This window comes from Patagioenas fasciata, chromosome 1, assembly GCF_037038585.1.
Source record: "Patagioenas fasciata isolate bPatFas1 chromosome 1, bPatFas1.hap1, whole genome shotgun sequence".
Taxonomy (NCBI): domain Eukaryota; kingdom Metazoa; phylum Chordata; class Aves; order Columbiformes; family Columbidae; genus Patagioenas; species Patagioenas fasciata.
This window is the reverse complement of record NC_092520.1, coordinates 99,406,646-99,421,367: the sequence shown is the minus strand read 5'-3', so window position 1 is coordinate 99,421,367 and position 14,722 is coordinate 99,406,646. Positions and strand designations below refer to the sequence as shown.

The 14,722-nt window shown below is 37.3% G+C and overlaps 1 protein-coding gene across 12 annotated transcripts in view; it reads right to left on the bottom strand.

The window, feature by feature from the left end:
* Positions 1-14,722, bottom strand: part of CASK (calcium/calmodulin dependent serine protein kinase) — a 209,651-nt gene that overhangs the window by 30,540 nt on the left and 164,389 nt on the right. For all 12 annotated transcript variants that reach the window (XM_065860249.2, XM_065860258.2, XM_065860270.2 and 9 more), the window contains 4 exons: positions 14,429-14,506; positions 13,052-13,132; positions 6,214-6,402; positions 4,683-4,761 (listed from right to left, as the gene is read on the bottom strand). In XM_065860249.2, coding sequence (XP_065716321.1) covers positions 4,683-4,761; positions 6,214-6,402; positions 13,052-13,132; positions 14,429-14,506 — 427 coding nt within the window. The remainder of the gene's footprint in view (positions 1-4,682; positions 4,762-6,213; positions 6,403-13,051; positions 13,133-14,428; positions 14,507-14,722) is intronic.

The window sequence follows — 14,722 nt, the reverse complement described above, 5'->3', positions numbered from 1 at the left end:
GTAAGACAGTACTAATATTAATACATAGGCATAAATATGAAACAACATTAAAGTAAGTTTCTTGGCTAGATTCAGAAAAGGACTTTGGTAGATGTGTATTAGCTACTAAAGATTACAAACCTGTCTTTCAGAATGCAGTCAATACACCAGCATGAGACACGCAGACACCCTGCACAGTACCTGGGGCAAACATCAGTCCCTTATGAGGACACTGCAAAACCCCACGCATTGAAAAGAAAGTCACCTGCAACTAGTCAGCTGGAAACATTTGCAGAGATATTCAAGTAGTATTTTATCAGATGACACACTTAATGAACTGTGACTTCCCAGTATAGTCTTAATTTTATGTTAGGCTGCTGCATTTTTTAATTTCTCTGAATTTGATTTGGCAGAGTTAGAGTATGCATTTTTGTATGTACTTTTGACTTCCGCTTGAGCAAGTCATAAACTGATGTGCTGAAGCCGTGATGGGAATGACATCCTACAACATGGCTCTAAGACACTACAAAAACTCAACAGGGAGAAGGCAGTGAATGAATTATCTTCAGGATCAGAAACAACCTAACAGGCTCTTTTTGGATGATGATTTTTTACTTTAGTAGCTCAAACCCACCTAATTCTCTAGTGGTTCTCCAAAAAAGCTTCCATGGTTTATTATCAGCCAGAAGAAGTTTTCCATAAATAATGAAATATGACAAGACCATTTACTTCACATATACTTCTTTCGGCTCTATGATTTAAATAATTTGTGCAAATATCCTTTTCTAAATACTGTACCTAATACCATTACCATACCTAATTTAACCAATCTCATTTGGAAAACCAACAACTATCAACCATTTCCTAAACTAAAACATATCTGTGGAAAATTACCTGAAAAAAAGTCAATCAACTAGAATCCTGAAAAATCCTTAAAATTATTTTCCTGAATCAAAATCGTCAGCTTTTCCGAAGACTACCACGCAACCCAACCTTTCAGCTGAAAAAATGTACCATAATCAAACTGTTTAACACAAGCACAGACTGAACCAAGGAGCAGAATCCTGAAAACCTCTCTTGCTACGATACGCTTTGGGCTCTCTACTGCAAAACAGAAGCTCACTTGGCAGTGCTACAGGAGAGAGTCCAAAGTTTACAAAAACTTTCAGTAAGTCCTTCAGCCACATTAAATGCTCCAAACAATTCTACAGGAGCTGATGTGCTGATAGTGAAATGACTCATCCACTCTTCAGTGGAAAAATTATCACAATTAATAATTCACTGAATGGGAATGCAACAGTCCTGCATCTAAATTTCAAATCAATCTAGTTAATATCTAGAATATTAATGACCAAATCTCTAGTGAAAGACTCTGAAAGTTCAGTTTTGGCAGACTTTCTCAGGAAGGCATTCAATACTCACAATTCTTAAAAAAAATTCTAAAAAAAATTAGGCTCTGTGTAGACTGTATCATGCAAAAATTAATTTGTGTTTGAAGACAGTGTAATTGTCAGTAAACAATAACACTGAATCAGGAAGAGTATATGCCCTGGAATAGTAGAAAGATTCTTTGGCATTACTCAAAATACAAATCTGATAGGATCAAATATGAGAATGAAAATCAGACCCAGTAATATCGCTGTATCAAATCATTTCAATAGCGAACTTAAATAAAATCTCCTCTTCTGGAGCATATCCCATCGCTGTTACTTTGACAGAAGTGAATATTGTTCTGTTCATGCCTGGAATGGAGAAGTATATACAAAAGCTGGGAACAATGCATGGACATTTAGCAGGACATGGCCATTCTGTTTTGAGGGCTGGATACATTGATAAACCATAGGAAGACATTTTCAGTCTGAAAGAAGAGACTTGTTGTTTACAGAAACTTCTACTTGTTATAAATATTCTTGTTGGAAAACAGTATTCTTGACATCTTTGAATAATGAATCTTCTGCACCATTTGTAGCTCACATGATACCTATGCTTAACCACCTAATTTCAGTTGCTTTTGGTTCCTTTTCTATTGACAGTGCAGTATTTATTTAGAACTTGAGCTATTCATGACTTATTGATGTATAACACATCTGTAATAGCAAAGAATGGATGTATGGATGTATTTCTGAGTAAATTATTTCCCTTTTTGTCTTTGCAAGCCAAAGTGAAGACAGTTTTAGGAAGCGTGTGCTCTTGCTCTGCACAGAAGTATGAGCAGTCCTACCATATTAGGTAAGTAGAGGACAGAGTAGATTCTTGGAGTCCCTACTCAGAAACATGTTTTGTAGCCAAAAGAAAATTCTGTAGCTTGGAAAGTGAAAGGCCATGAATGTCTGAACATATTTTCACCAAGTCATCACATACATTTTGTTAGAATCGAATAAACTTTATCATATCAGGGGTATCAGTATTTTAAAAACCAATGTGAGTTTTACATTAGGTCACTTTAAAAATGCAGTGCAGACAATGTACAACTGCTGTTTTTCTGGTAAGGTTACATAGGCAGCCAATAAGTCCTCTCTCTTCTCCGGAAAAAAATTTTAAATGTCATATTGGCACCTCTTCTTAAATGCATCTGAAGAAGCAATTAATATTTAAGAATGTATACCCCAAAATCAGTCAGCAGCAAAAAAACTATGGGTTAAGATATTTAGAGCTGCTGAGAATTCAGTTTATATGCAGATGCTCTGAAAACTACATTTACAGTAGGAGTAGTCTAAACAGAACGCACAGGTAAAAAGTGAATGGACAACTGTGCTAAGTTAAGGCACAGACAAAAAGCCAAGACACAATTTAAAACATGAGATCTAAGATACAACTCATTTACTTACCCTAAAAAGCAAACAAGTCAACAAAAAGACAATTTAATTAAGTGACTGAATGGCTGCAACTGGAAGGTGCAAGTAGGTAGTATCTTTACAAGCCTATGTTCCCACTTCAACTCCCCCACCTTTTGAATAAGGACAACTATAATCAGCAGGACTAGATACAGCTTGTAGAGAGACAGGAGTCAGATTTCCCAGCAGCTACTATTTCGTGACTGGGAATTTTGCAGTTTGCACTTAATATTGCTAGACTTGAAATGATACAGCTCCTGTAATCCTCCCAGTAGACCTATTATCTAGTCATTACTGTTATTGCCTGGCAATTTTCCGTACAGCAAGAACAGACAGAAGAAACAACAACATAACCCCCCCCAAAACAAAAAAAAGCCACAGACCCCATCAGAAGGATTCAGTCACGTTGTGCTTGAGATCACCATCAACTTACATTTGTGTTGTTCTATTCAGTAAAACCATTCTAAATATATGTAGGTTGAATGAAGCAGTGAAGCTAAGAGGCATCTAGAGCACTAACAGAATTATAAACATTAAAAAAAAGACGCTCATATTACAGAAACAGTGAATTATAGTTCTTTTTTTGAACTAAACCTATGCACAGAAAAGCTAACTTAGTTAGATGAAGCATATAGAGAATAAGTATAATTTCCCAAATCTTTAGAAATAAAAGACACTGTATAATTAAATAGAACAGAGTCTTTATGAGTGTAGTTGGATTCTTTTACCCACTTTTAATAGGTTTAAAAAGTTTTAATACCCCCATTATGGAACACATCCATGTGAAACAACATTCTGCAGAGGATCACCACTACCTAAGGACAGTTGGAAGAAAATCTTCCTGTGAATCTTATGAGAAATTTCCTTTTAAAATTAACTTCTAGAAACTTAAAAAAATCCTCTGAAGGACTATAGAAGACTATATGAATTGCATCTTTGCTTGTACGTAAAGTTTTATCATTCTTGCTTCTTGACAAGTTTGACCATATCAAGGATTTAAAGCGAATATATCAGGAAAAGGCTTGCTGTAAATTTTCCCTGTTTTATGTTTTGTCTTCCTAATTACCTGTTCCTAGGTGCCTTTGAAACAGAACAGTAGGCTAGGAGGAACTTTGATTTGAGAAATGATGAAAATTTTTGTGTTCACCAAAAGGAAAAGATGGCAAACTGGAAAAAGTGAAGTAATCCTTTCAAGGGTGCAACCCAAACCCGCAGCTAACAACCCAACAGAGAAGTTCACCTGTCTAAAGCATGACTAAGCCCAGCAACTTTATCACATCTGATCCGGACATATAAAATGGCAAAAAGGACTAGACTGGAGATGAGAAAATATACGTGTTTGCAGAGTTTGCTGTAGTAGTGAAAACTGAAAATAAAGATTCAAGTTCTAGGCATAAGAAATATTTTTATTTCAAAAATCATTTCAATGAGTCTCAACATCAAAAGTACACAGATCCTCAAGAACTGTGTGAAAATACATGCAGAAATTTGGATTTCTGGTTGAACAAAGCTCTTCCATTTTTTCCAGGAAAAGTACTTTAACTGGTCTAAGGATTTTTCTTTTTTAAACAGAGTATTAAATAAGTATAGCTCCAAAAGTTATTGGCATTTCAATCTCTAATTGAGCTATACTCCCATTCTCCTAATTAGGGTCTAAATCAAACATAGTGGGCCTTCATCTCAAAATGCTGTCAGACATCTGCAAATGGAAGGTAACGAAGGCAGTTAACAGGACTCTATCCAGATACAGAGGTACACTACTATGGAACAGTAGCAATCAGAACAAGGAGTATGCAGTGTTGCACAGTTTGTACAAAATGATCTAAATAAATATGTGTGAAGACAAAAGTATCCATGACACATGATTACCTTGCCGGTGAATCATTCCTCCGTGCATAATTCTTGCCACAATGCAATGGTTCAGCTCATTCATTTTTAAAGTGATTCCCTAGAAAAGAGCAATGTTTTTACTTTTAAAATAAAAGCAGTGTGATTCCTGAGTGGTTAAGAACAATCACTTTTCCTAAAAGCTTGAAGGTGGGGTATACATTTTAAGGTTAAAGTAAAAACTTTGCAACTGACTTGAACAGGAGCAATGAAAACAGATACTATTTATAAGGGAAGATGCAATACTTTAATATATGAGCATGTAAGATTCTGTTTTTAAAAACGTAGTTTTGTACTGAAGTACAAAGTGTCTGGTTTGGTTTAAAGCCTAATCTGCTATAACTACTAGAAGCTTGTTTTTGAACAAAACCAGCTCAAGTGGTAGTTCTAGTGGTGTTGCCTAGGTCTCAGTATTGGAACCAGTTCTCTTTGCAGTTGGGACCAAGTTGGGTGAGAGTGTTGATCTGCTGGAGGGTAGGAAGGCCATCCAGAGGGATCTGGACCAGCTGGATTGCTGGGCTGAAGCCAATTGTATGAGGTTCAACAAGGCCAAGTGCTGGGTCCTGCATCTGGGTCACAACAACCCCAGGCAGCACTACAGGCTGGAAAGATGCCCAGTGAAAAAGGACCTGGCAGTGTCGATTGACAGACAGCTGCACACAAGCCAGCAGTGTGCCAGGTGGCCAAAAAGACTAACAGCATCCTGGCTTGTACGAGCAATAGTGTGGCCAGCAGGACTAGAGAAGTGATTGTGCCACTGCACTTGGTGCTGGTGAGGCCCCAGCTTGAATCCTGTTGTTCAGTTTTGGGCCCCTCATCATAGGAAGGACACTGAAGTGCTGGAGAGAGTTCAGAGGAGGGTGACAAGGCTGGTGAGGGGTCTGGAGCACAAGTCTGATGAGGAGCAGCTGAGGGAACTGGGGCTGTTCAGCCTGGAGAAAAGGAGGCTGAGGGGAGACCTCCTCGCTCTCTACAACTACCTGAAAGGAGGTTGTAGCATGAAAGGTGTTGGTCTCTTCTCCCAGGTAACAATAGAACAAGAGGAAATGGCCTCAAGTCGCGCCAGGGGAGGTTTATATTGGATATTAGAAAGAAATTCTTAATGGAAAGGGCTGTCAGGCATGGGACCAGGCTGCCCAGGGAAGTGGTGGAGTCACCATCCCTGGAGGTGTTAAAAAGGTGTTAAGGGTGTTAAAAAGGTGCTAAAGGTGTTAAAATATGAGGTTCTTAGGGACATGGTTTAGCGCCTGAGTTAGGTTATGGTTGGACTCGATGATCCTGAGGGTCTCTTCCACCCAAAATTATTCTATGATTCTATGATTTTATGTACAGCAGTAGTAAGAATGCACACATTTTAAATTAAGGATATACACAGGAGGATACGTATCTACAACAGCTGCTGAACTATTTCAATTATACTGGCAATCCTACTTCAAGGTGCAGCAACTGTCATTACAATCATTATAATACTGGTCTTTACCAGTCAAGAAAAATATCAAGGTTCCCTCCATACCATTGGTTCATCTGTGTTCTTCTGGAACTGCACCAGTCGAACTCGTGTTACATTCTCCATATCCATGTCACCGTTGGCGCTTTCTGGAGAATCTCCGTTTAAGTATGGAGAGGTGGGAGGAGGTGTAACTCTCAGCGCTTCATCACTGTAAACTTCATGTGCCACTACATCATGAGTTTGAAGTAAGGCCTAGAGGAGATTACAGCAACAAAATATCAGACTTCCATAATCTCTGATGCCCCTGCCACTCATTCCTTGTAAATATTTTTGAAGCTTTTTAGAAATTAAAGAAAATCTGTGATATTTGTGCCTCACTTTCTATATAGGAATTTTTCCCTTAAGGGAGGCTATGATAAACTTCAGCAGACTGCAAATGCACACCCATGTACCTAGCCTTTAAAATCTGCGTGAGTAAACCCAATTTTCTACTGTAGATACCTCAGCGAGAATGACGCTTCTTCCCTCTCCCCATCTACTTGACACCTGCAAGGTGTCAGAATTAAGCCATCTTTATTTATGTGCCTAGACACAGATTTGGCAAGCTACCTTTCCAAGCAAAATTTTCTATAATAATTACCCCAGTAAAACAGAATGTTTTTCACATCCCATGGTATGTCATTCTAGTAAAGACAGACTGTGGATTGGTATTTACTGAAAGAATGAGATACTCTTTTTTGTTGTTTACTAGCATAATCACTTCCATATTCTCCCCTTCCCCTAGAGAACGGAACCAGCCCAACCACACTGGGTTAAAAATGACTGACAAAAATGACAATCTAAATCCACAACTGTTCTAATACTACTTCATTAATTTTAACCTGTTTCTTCATGCAAAGAAAGTTACAACACATAATTGATTAAATGTATATACATATCTTTGATAAGCAAAACTGGCTGTGAAAGAACTCTAAGTTAGAGCAAAAACATGAACCCTGTAAAACTGTAAACATGTAACATCATATTGAGATAGAAGCCGGACAAAATGTAAACATTTGCAAAGCAGTATTCAATAGTACCAGGCTTTTTTATGGTACGACATTCCATTGTTCTCCAGGATGTCTTTAGGAGCCCTGTATCACATCCATTTTACACTTGCATTCAACTCTAAATAATGAGTTTATTGTAGCTAGATTGCTTCTGTCCAAAAACTAAATGTGATTTATATGTGAACATGATAGTTCTGTTCTTATACTAACTCATCAAGAACCAGAGGTAGATCCTGCCTCTCTACCCCAATGGCTGAGTTTCTCAGATAAGGATTGATAAAACAAGCCTAGCTCTACCAACATCTCTACAATAACAGAGATATCAGGCACCACTGCAGTTAGGTCAATCTATATTATAGTTAATTTCTTGTTAATTTTAATTTAAATGCTCATAGTTCTCAACTTGCAAAATCCCTCAGCCACGCAAGGCTTGAGACTGACTATCTAGAACTGTTTTGGCAGAGAAATCTGACTCTGCAACACCTTAGTCTTCAATGAAGTTGTTTAAGCAGAACTTAAATTAAACAAAAATGATAAAAAACACCCACATGAGATATATTTCTGAAGTGGAATCAAAGGCAGAAATGGGATCCTAAATTTATTCCCAAGGCAGTACTTCTAAAATGTACCATGTTATAAAAGAGAACTTCAGAAACAGTTTAAGTTCCCTTTCCTCAAATCAGTTTCAAACTATAGTTGGGAATTCAGCATTGTGACAATGGAATGGAATTCCCGAAACTAGCAATGCTGTGCCCATGTTCCCACCTATTCTTCCACTGTTTCAAGCCCAACTACACAAATACTATTTTTAGTTAAATACTAACTTGTATCTGCCTTTTATTTTTAATTGTATTTTGTCAATCACAAAGCTCAAATTTGCAACAATTCCTCTTCATTAGTCTGTACTAGTGAAGTAACATTTTATATTACAAACCTGGACCATATACGCAAATTAAACCACTTCAATTAAAGCAATTCTTAATTTGATTTATATGGGTGTAAACTTATGTGTTAATACTCCTATAGAGGTTTAGGGATTTAGCTTAATTCTCATTCTAGTGTCTGAAAACTGTTTGCAGTTGTCCCAAAGACAAGAGCATCCATGTGCAATTGTGCTTTAGCTCTGGCTGTTAAAGAAAACATAGAAAACGTCCATTCTAGGAGTGTGTGTGGTCTTGGTTTTGTGCTCAAGCAGTCTTTAGCAGAATAGGATGATCTTCTGTGGTTCCTTCAGCTCAATCTACTCCAAGCCACTTAATGCACCTGCCCATATCTGTTATTCTCTCTATGCTTTAATATTACATCTCTTATGTAATTCAGGGCCTTACATTTTTTTCACATCAAATATTTGCCTTACTTTTACTGTATTTTTAGTAATAATATACACCTCATAAGGAGATTACAACATGGTAATTTGAACATTTGTAAAGGTTCATAATTATACTAGGTGACTTCTGAAGGTGTTAACAGAAATTAACACCAATTCAGAAAGGCTGTATGTTAAAGTACAGCAAGCTCAGTTTAAATATTGAAAACAAGACTGCTATTGGATTTTCTTTAAGGATACTTTTTTTCATGCACTTCTGTCAATTTTGATGATTTAGATTTTTTTCCCCTCTTTTCCTTTTTCCTGCTGAAGCTTAGTGAAAACAACTGCTTTCTACTATATTGCAGGATCATTGTCTGCAAAGAACAGTGTAGGAAGCTGTGGAATAATTACTGAAAGGGCAAATTACTGAAACAAATTATCGAGGATATGCTTATTGAGATTAAAATTATATCTACATCTTCAGCATATAAGGCAGCTGTGTGACAGGTAAGATATCTGCTCTGCATGGCTTCCCTTCTGCTCCCAACCTGGCTGCACCCTTGGATGGTCGTGCATGGGGGGAGCCCACTGTGTTGGCACTAAGGAGTACAGGGGAGCAGAGCGGTGTGGACATAGCACAGCCAGGCCCTGTGTAAAGGCAGGTACATGAACCAGATGGTATAGCTGCTGCCAACTAAAATAGATAAATGTTTCATTCCATCCAAAATGCTAGTTTCAAGCTAGTAGATGGGTCAAAGTTTGTCTTGTCGATGAACTTTGCTCATTATAATCTCATTACAATGCCAAAACACACCTCCATCTCAAAAGATATACGCCTCCAGCATGTCCCTATGCTCCCTTGCACAAGCGCAGTGAAGTTTTTACCTTAAAAGTTGAAGCAAGAGATTTTACACCGATCTATATCAAAGGTATGTATGACTGGAACCACTCAAGCTCCACTTGAACGTAGAAAATTGTATAAAATACCCTAACAACGGGGGAAGTTAGAGAAGACACCATCACTGAAAAGTCAAGGAAACAGTATAACAGACTTCTGGAATCAGTCGACAGGCTCCTCTCCATCCAAAAGGATGCTTTTGGGTAAGATTTGCACACTTGGTTAAACCAAATGTTTCCCTGGGTCACTTAGACCTCAAGCTTGTATTTGTAATCACAGTAGTAACACTATGTAGTCATCTTAAAATGTACATACTTCGCAATATTGGACTTATAGGGTAAACTTGAGGTAATTTTGTGTAATTTGGCACAACTCAGGGGTTCAGCTCAGCTGCCCTCAGCCCCCAGTGCAACCACTGAGGACAAGCTGGAACTCAAGGGAGCTTAACTTCTGCTAAGTTAACCCTCTTAACACAACAGAAGGTGCATGATTATGGATAAAACTTCAGTATGGAACTAAGTAGAAGTCTCCTAGTACAGCAAACACTTCAATTGCTGCCACATACTAAACATCTATAATAGAGCCTTTTACAGGTAAAACTGGCATATTTGGAAAACTAGTCAAAGTTGTGTAATGGAATAAGAGCTCCTTGAAATTTGTACACAACAAACAAGGCACTTGATAATATTTTAAATAATTCTGAAACTAATTACCTCCTGCAAGATCTTTATGCAAAATTTACACACATTTCTTTAAATTAAAATGTTAAGCATGTACAGCCTAAATTAATAATTTATTCCTGCACCCAATAACGCCCAAAAAGGCAAAACAAAACTCAAAAAATAAAAACTTTTGAACTCTAAGATCTTGGTACCAGTAAGAGTCCTCACAAATGCATACCTTATTAGCTTTTGTTCTGTAAAGGTCTATACACAGTCTAAACTAGGGATATCAGGCTCATTTTCGTCGGGGGCCACATCAGCCTCGCGGTTGCCTTCAATGGGCTGAATGTAATTTTAGGACCGTATTCCTACATTGATACAGTCCTAAAATTACATTCAGCCCATTGAAGGCAACCGCGAGGCTGATGTGGCCCCCGGCAAAAATGAATTTGACACCCCTGGACTGTATTTAAGTAAATGAGACACACTATACTCCACTGTCTTCCAATTAGATAATAATATAAATAATAGTAAAATACTCTGTTATGATACAGGTGTTAATGGACACGATCCTACTTGTTACACCTTATTGCTTCAGCTTCTGTGCATCAGAGCTGAGCAAATTACTAATCAGAGTATTGCTTTCCAACATGTGGTTAACACATTGAGTGTAGGTTGACAATATTCTTTTATACAATTATTTCCTTTCCGAAGAGTACCTATTTTAAATGCTTTGGCTCTGAAGGAAAGTGGCAGAATGCCACATATGTAAGAATAATTTTGTAAGGTCTGCAACCTTATAAAAGGTGTATCTGTGAGCAGGAGTGGGAATGATGGGAGAGGAGGAGGTAGCCTCTGACACCTGAGACTCTTTGGTATCTGCACCCTGAAGGCAGGTTCCGCAGCAACATGTGGTGATTTAAGTGCTGCTTTACAAGTTTCTGCCATTCCTCCCTATCCCAGACTGCATGTTTTCTGTCCCCACGCTCATTCTGGCTCTGGCAGTATTCTGGTTGTCTCTAATGCTCATTGTTTTGCTGGAGCAGTTTTCTAGTAGTTTGGCACATTGCAATACAGAAGTGCAGTGTCAGATGCACGTTGCAACAACTGCCAGGGAGAGGATGAAATGTGAGGAGAAGGGATGGGTCTTCATCAACTAGTGATTTAGCTTGGGATGCCAGAGACTTAACTGAAATTACTCCTTGTCAAAAATACTTGTTATGGAATTGTGGCTTACTCCTTATTAAAAAATACCTTTTATAGCATTGCAACAAAATAATTCTGGTTTTAAATTCATGAGGATATCAGGTGGAAATAGAGATACTTATAAAAGAAGATTTACAACTCACTTTTGTTGTTTGATAGGTTAAACTTTTACATGACAATCATTCTTATTGGTGCCTACTCTGAAAGTAATTTATACTTAAAAAATTGCCATTTCTCCACAGTGCCTAATGTTTTTGCAATGCTGTGTGGTAACTAGGCAAAAAAAAAAAAAAGATAAATAAAACAAACCTGTCAGATTCCAAATAAAGAACTTGTGTACCAGTGAACGTTCTTGTTTGCTCCCCTCCCTTTTTTTTAAAAAAAAACTTTCTTACAATATGGCTGAGAACCTTTCCACCTTGTTTTATTTCTATTTCAAGCAAGCACTCCTGTCAAATGTTGAACCAGGTTTGTTACAGACTTTAGGATAGGTATCACCTCCAGGCAATGACATATCAGTGTGTTGCTGAGTACAACATAAAAAGCCAGTATCTGCATTAGCAATTAGTTCAGTGAAATAGGAATGGATTGACAAGTAAAACAATTGGGTTAGTGAGGACCTGATGTTCACACTTGATGCATTGCAGGAGTTTTTATAACACTTCTGATCAGCTTTCACCTTGCCCTGTGGACTGAATGCCCATTAGCTGCTGGATTACACAGGCCAATCTTCTGGTGTACATCCTCGAGTTTAATTTTATCTGAAAGGAGTCTAGTTTGCATGCTCTGAGACTCTTACATGATACAAGCCAAAGCACTGTAAGGGGACAATCAGGAGATTCACTTCAAAAACATACTCCTGATCTGATTTGAAGTACTGAAATAAATGCACCCGTAGCTGGAGTGGCCATTAAAAGAACACACTGGGACATGCAGCTATTCAGAGTTCATCTTATACCTGAATATGAGGTTGGTTTCAGCTCACTCTTTCCTGGAAATTAGGTTTATCCTTCAGACTTACAGTAATTCAGCTTTCAGATGAGCAAATTCCACAAAGCCCCCTGCATATAATCCTTATGTTAGGTAAAGTCAAATTCATGATTTCAAGCTGACAACAGTGTATAGCAGATTTAAGCACACACTTCTGTTTCTGAACTTAGGAACTTCATCCACAGCATAAACAAAATAAATCCTTTAAGGAGTTTCAAAAGACTGGACTTCAGTCACTTGAACCAACTGAATTTAAGACACTGTCCACAAGTCAAGTTTGTGAAACAGACACAGTAGGAGTTGATATGTAACACAAATTCACTAGACTGTAGAAGCTATTGATTTATTGTAAAATAACGTTAAATAAACACTTACTTTGCAATGACTTCACATGCCTTTATCCTAACAAGAGCTTGAGAAACAAAAAGGAGGACCCCAGCTCTACCTATGAATATCCAAAAGGATCAATTCTTTCTGTGTGCAACACAGCTCTCCCCAAAAAGGCAGTTAAACTGCTCCGTAATTAGATTACTCCAGCTGCTGACAGTTTTCAGTACAGTAACAGGGACCAATAGTAGTAGTAATAGAGACTATTTTGCCAGACCAGCAGATTAGAAATATTTATTAATAGGTATATTGTACTTTATGCATCTTCATCACCTGCAGATTTTAGGGAGAACTTACCGAAGTTTTCTCATATAAAGAACATAAAAACAAACCAACCCCCCCCCACAAACAAACAAACCAATCAACCCATCAAAAACCAGCAAGAGCAGCATTTGCTTACCATGAAATGAGGTTGTGTTAAAATACGCTTTAGCTCCTTTGCATCATTGTTCTCTGGGTAACATGAAATTTCTTCCAATACCTGCAAAACAGGTAGAAAAAAATACCCATAGTATCTTTCTTTTAAATAAAGTCCTTAACCAAACAAATGAAAAATCTTGCTGGTCAGTTAGAATATCTCCAAATGATTATGCAAAATAATGTTTTTGACAGGAAAGGGTTTAGGAAAATATGCCCTCCCCCCTCTCCTAGAAGAATAAAATACCTTGCTTCAATTTTCAGAGAGATTAAAGCAAAAATTGAAGTAAACAGTCTCTCTTTTTTTTCAGTTGACAGTATTTCTCCAACAGCTAAATATATGGACACGGAAATGAAGCTGTAACATATGTGACACACATCACAACCAACAATTGCTACTTTCACATGTTCTCAACTTATTAAAACAATCAGCTCTGAAGCAGAATTAAAAATACTCATAAAATCTTCTCTCCACAACTAAATCAAGTGTATGTGGTTCATCTCGTATCCCACCTCCCAGCTCCAGATTTTATAAAATCTGAGCTATATTTCAGATTATTATTATTCAGGGAAGGAGGAGGCAGGAGGCACTTGCCTGCAACCTAATACTTTCACCTTATATTCCACATGCAACTTCTTGGACAACAAAAGAAGATTATTTTGCTTCTGGAAGCACTTCCCACGAATAATTGCCAGGAAATTTTGTGGAATAGAACTCTGCAGTGTCTATCAGTGTGACTCAAGTTATTACAAAGTGTTTCATTAGTCTTCCTGTTCATTCTGTTTTAACAGCATTATAAACAAAGTTTTCCTATGGCATTACCTTCAACAACTGTACTTATTTTTACTGATAATATATAATACAACTATTTTTTTAACTACTTGCAATAAATACACAAATCAAATACTATTTGTCAGATATAAGAATTAAGAACATCCATGTCTATTAATCTTTTATCTTCAGGGGCCACAATTCCAGGTCTGCTCTTCTGAGAACTATCCATGACAGACTTGTTTCTGTTTAAATAGCTGATAATTAAAAGCAAAACCTTTTGTGACAAAGTAATATATAAACTGAACATGAAAGATACTGCGTTTACCCAACAGGAGCGGTCCTTTTAAGACTGCTATTGCTACAGCAATGATGAAACTGAGTGATATATATAATCCTTACAGGAATAATGGAATTCTGCAAGTTTATGCAACATGTTATGTAACTTAAGTAAGCAATGGTAGAATTCCAGAAATAATTCAGATTATGAGCCAGAACACATGTCAGTAACTTAATGAAGAAAAAAAAAAGTTCCACTTCAAATACAATCAAACTTTCAAAGTAAAAAATATGTTTTATAGCCATTACCTCTTTGGCTCTCTGTACAGCATCACTTGGAGGATTCCTGATTTGTGGTGAAGACTTTGTGTTTATTTTGTCATACAGCTGAAATAACAAGAAAACAAACTACTGAAATCATATGCTACTTTATATAAAGTAATGATGACCGCTAACAATAGTCCACTTCTGTTACCATGATTAAGATGATTACTAAACTTCAAGTCCCACAGATGTTTTGTATACAAAATCGAGCAGCTTAGGGTTTTGGCTTTTCATTTTTAAACATTTCCTGATTTGAACAGTGCCATAGATTCAGAGTTC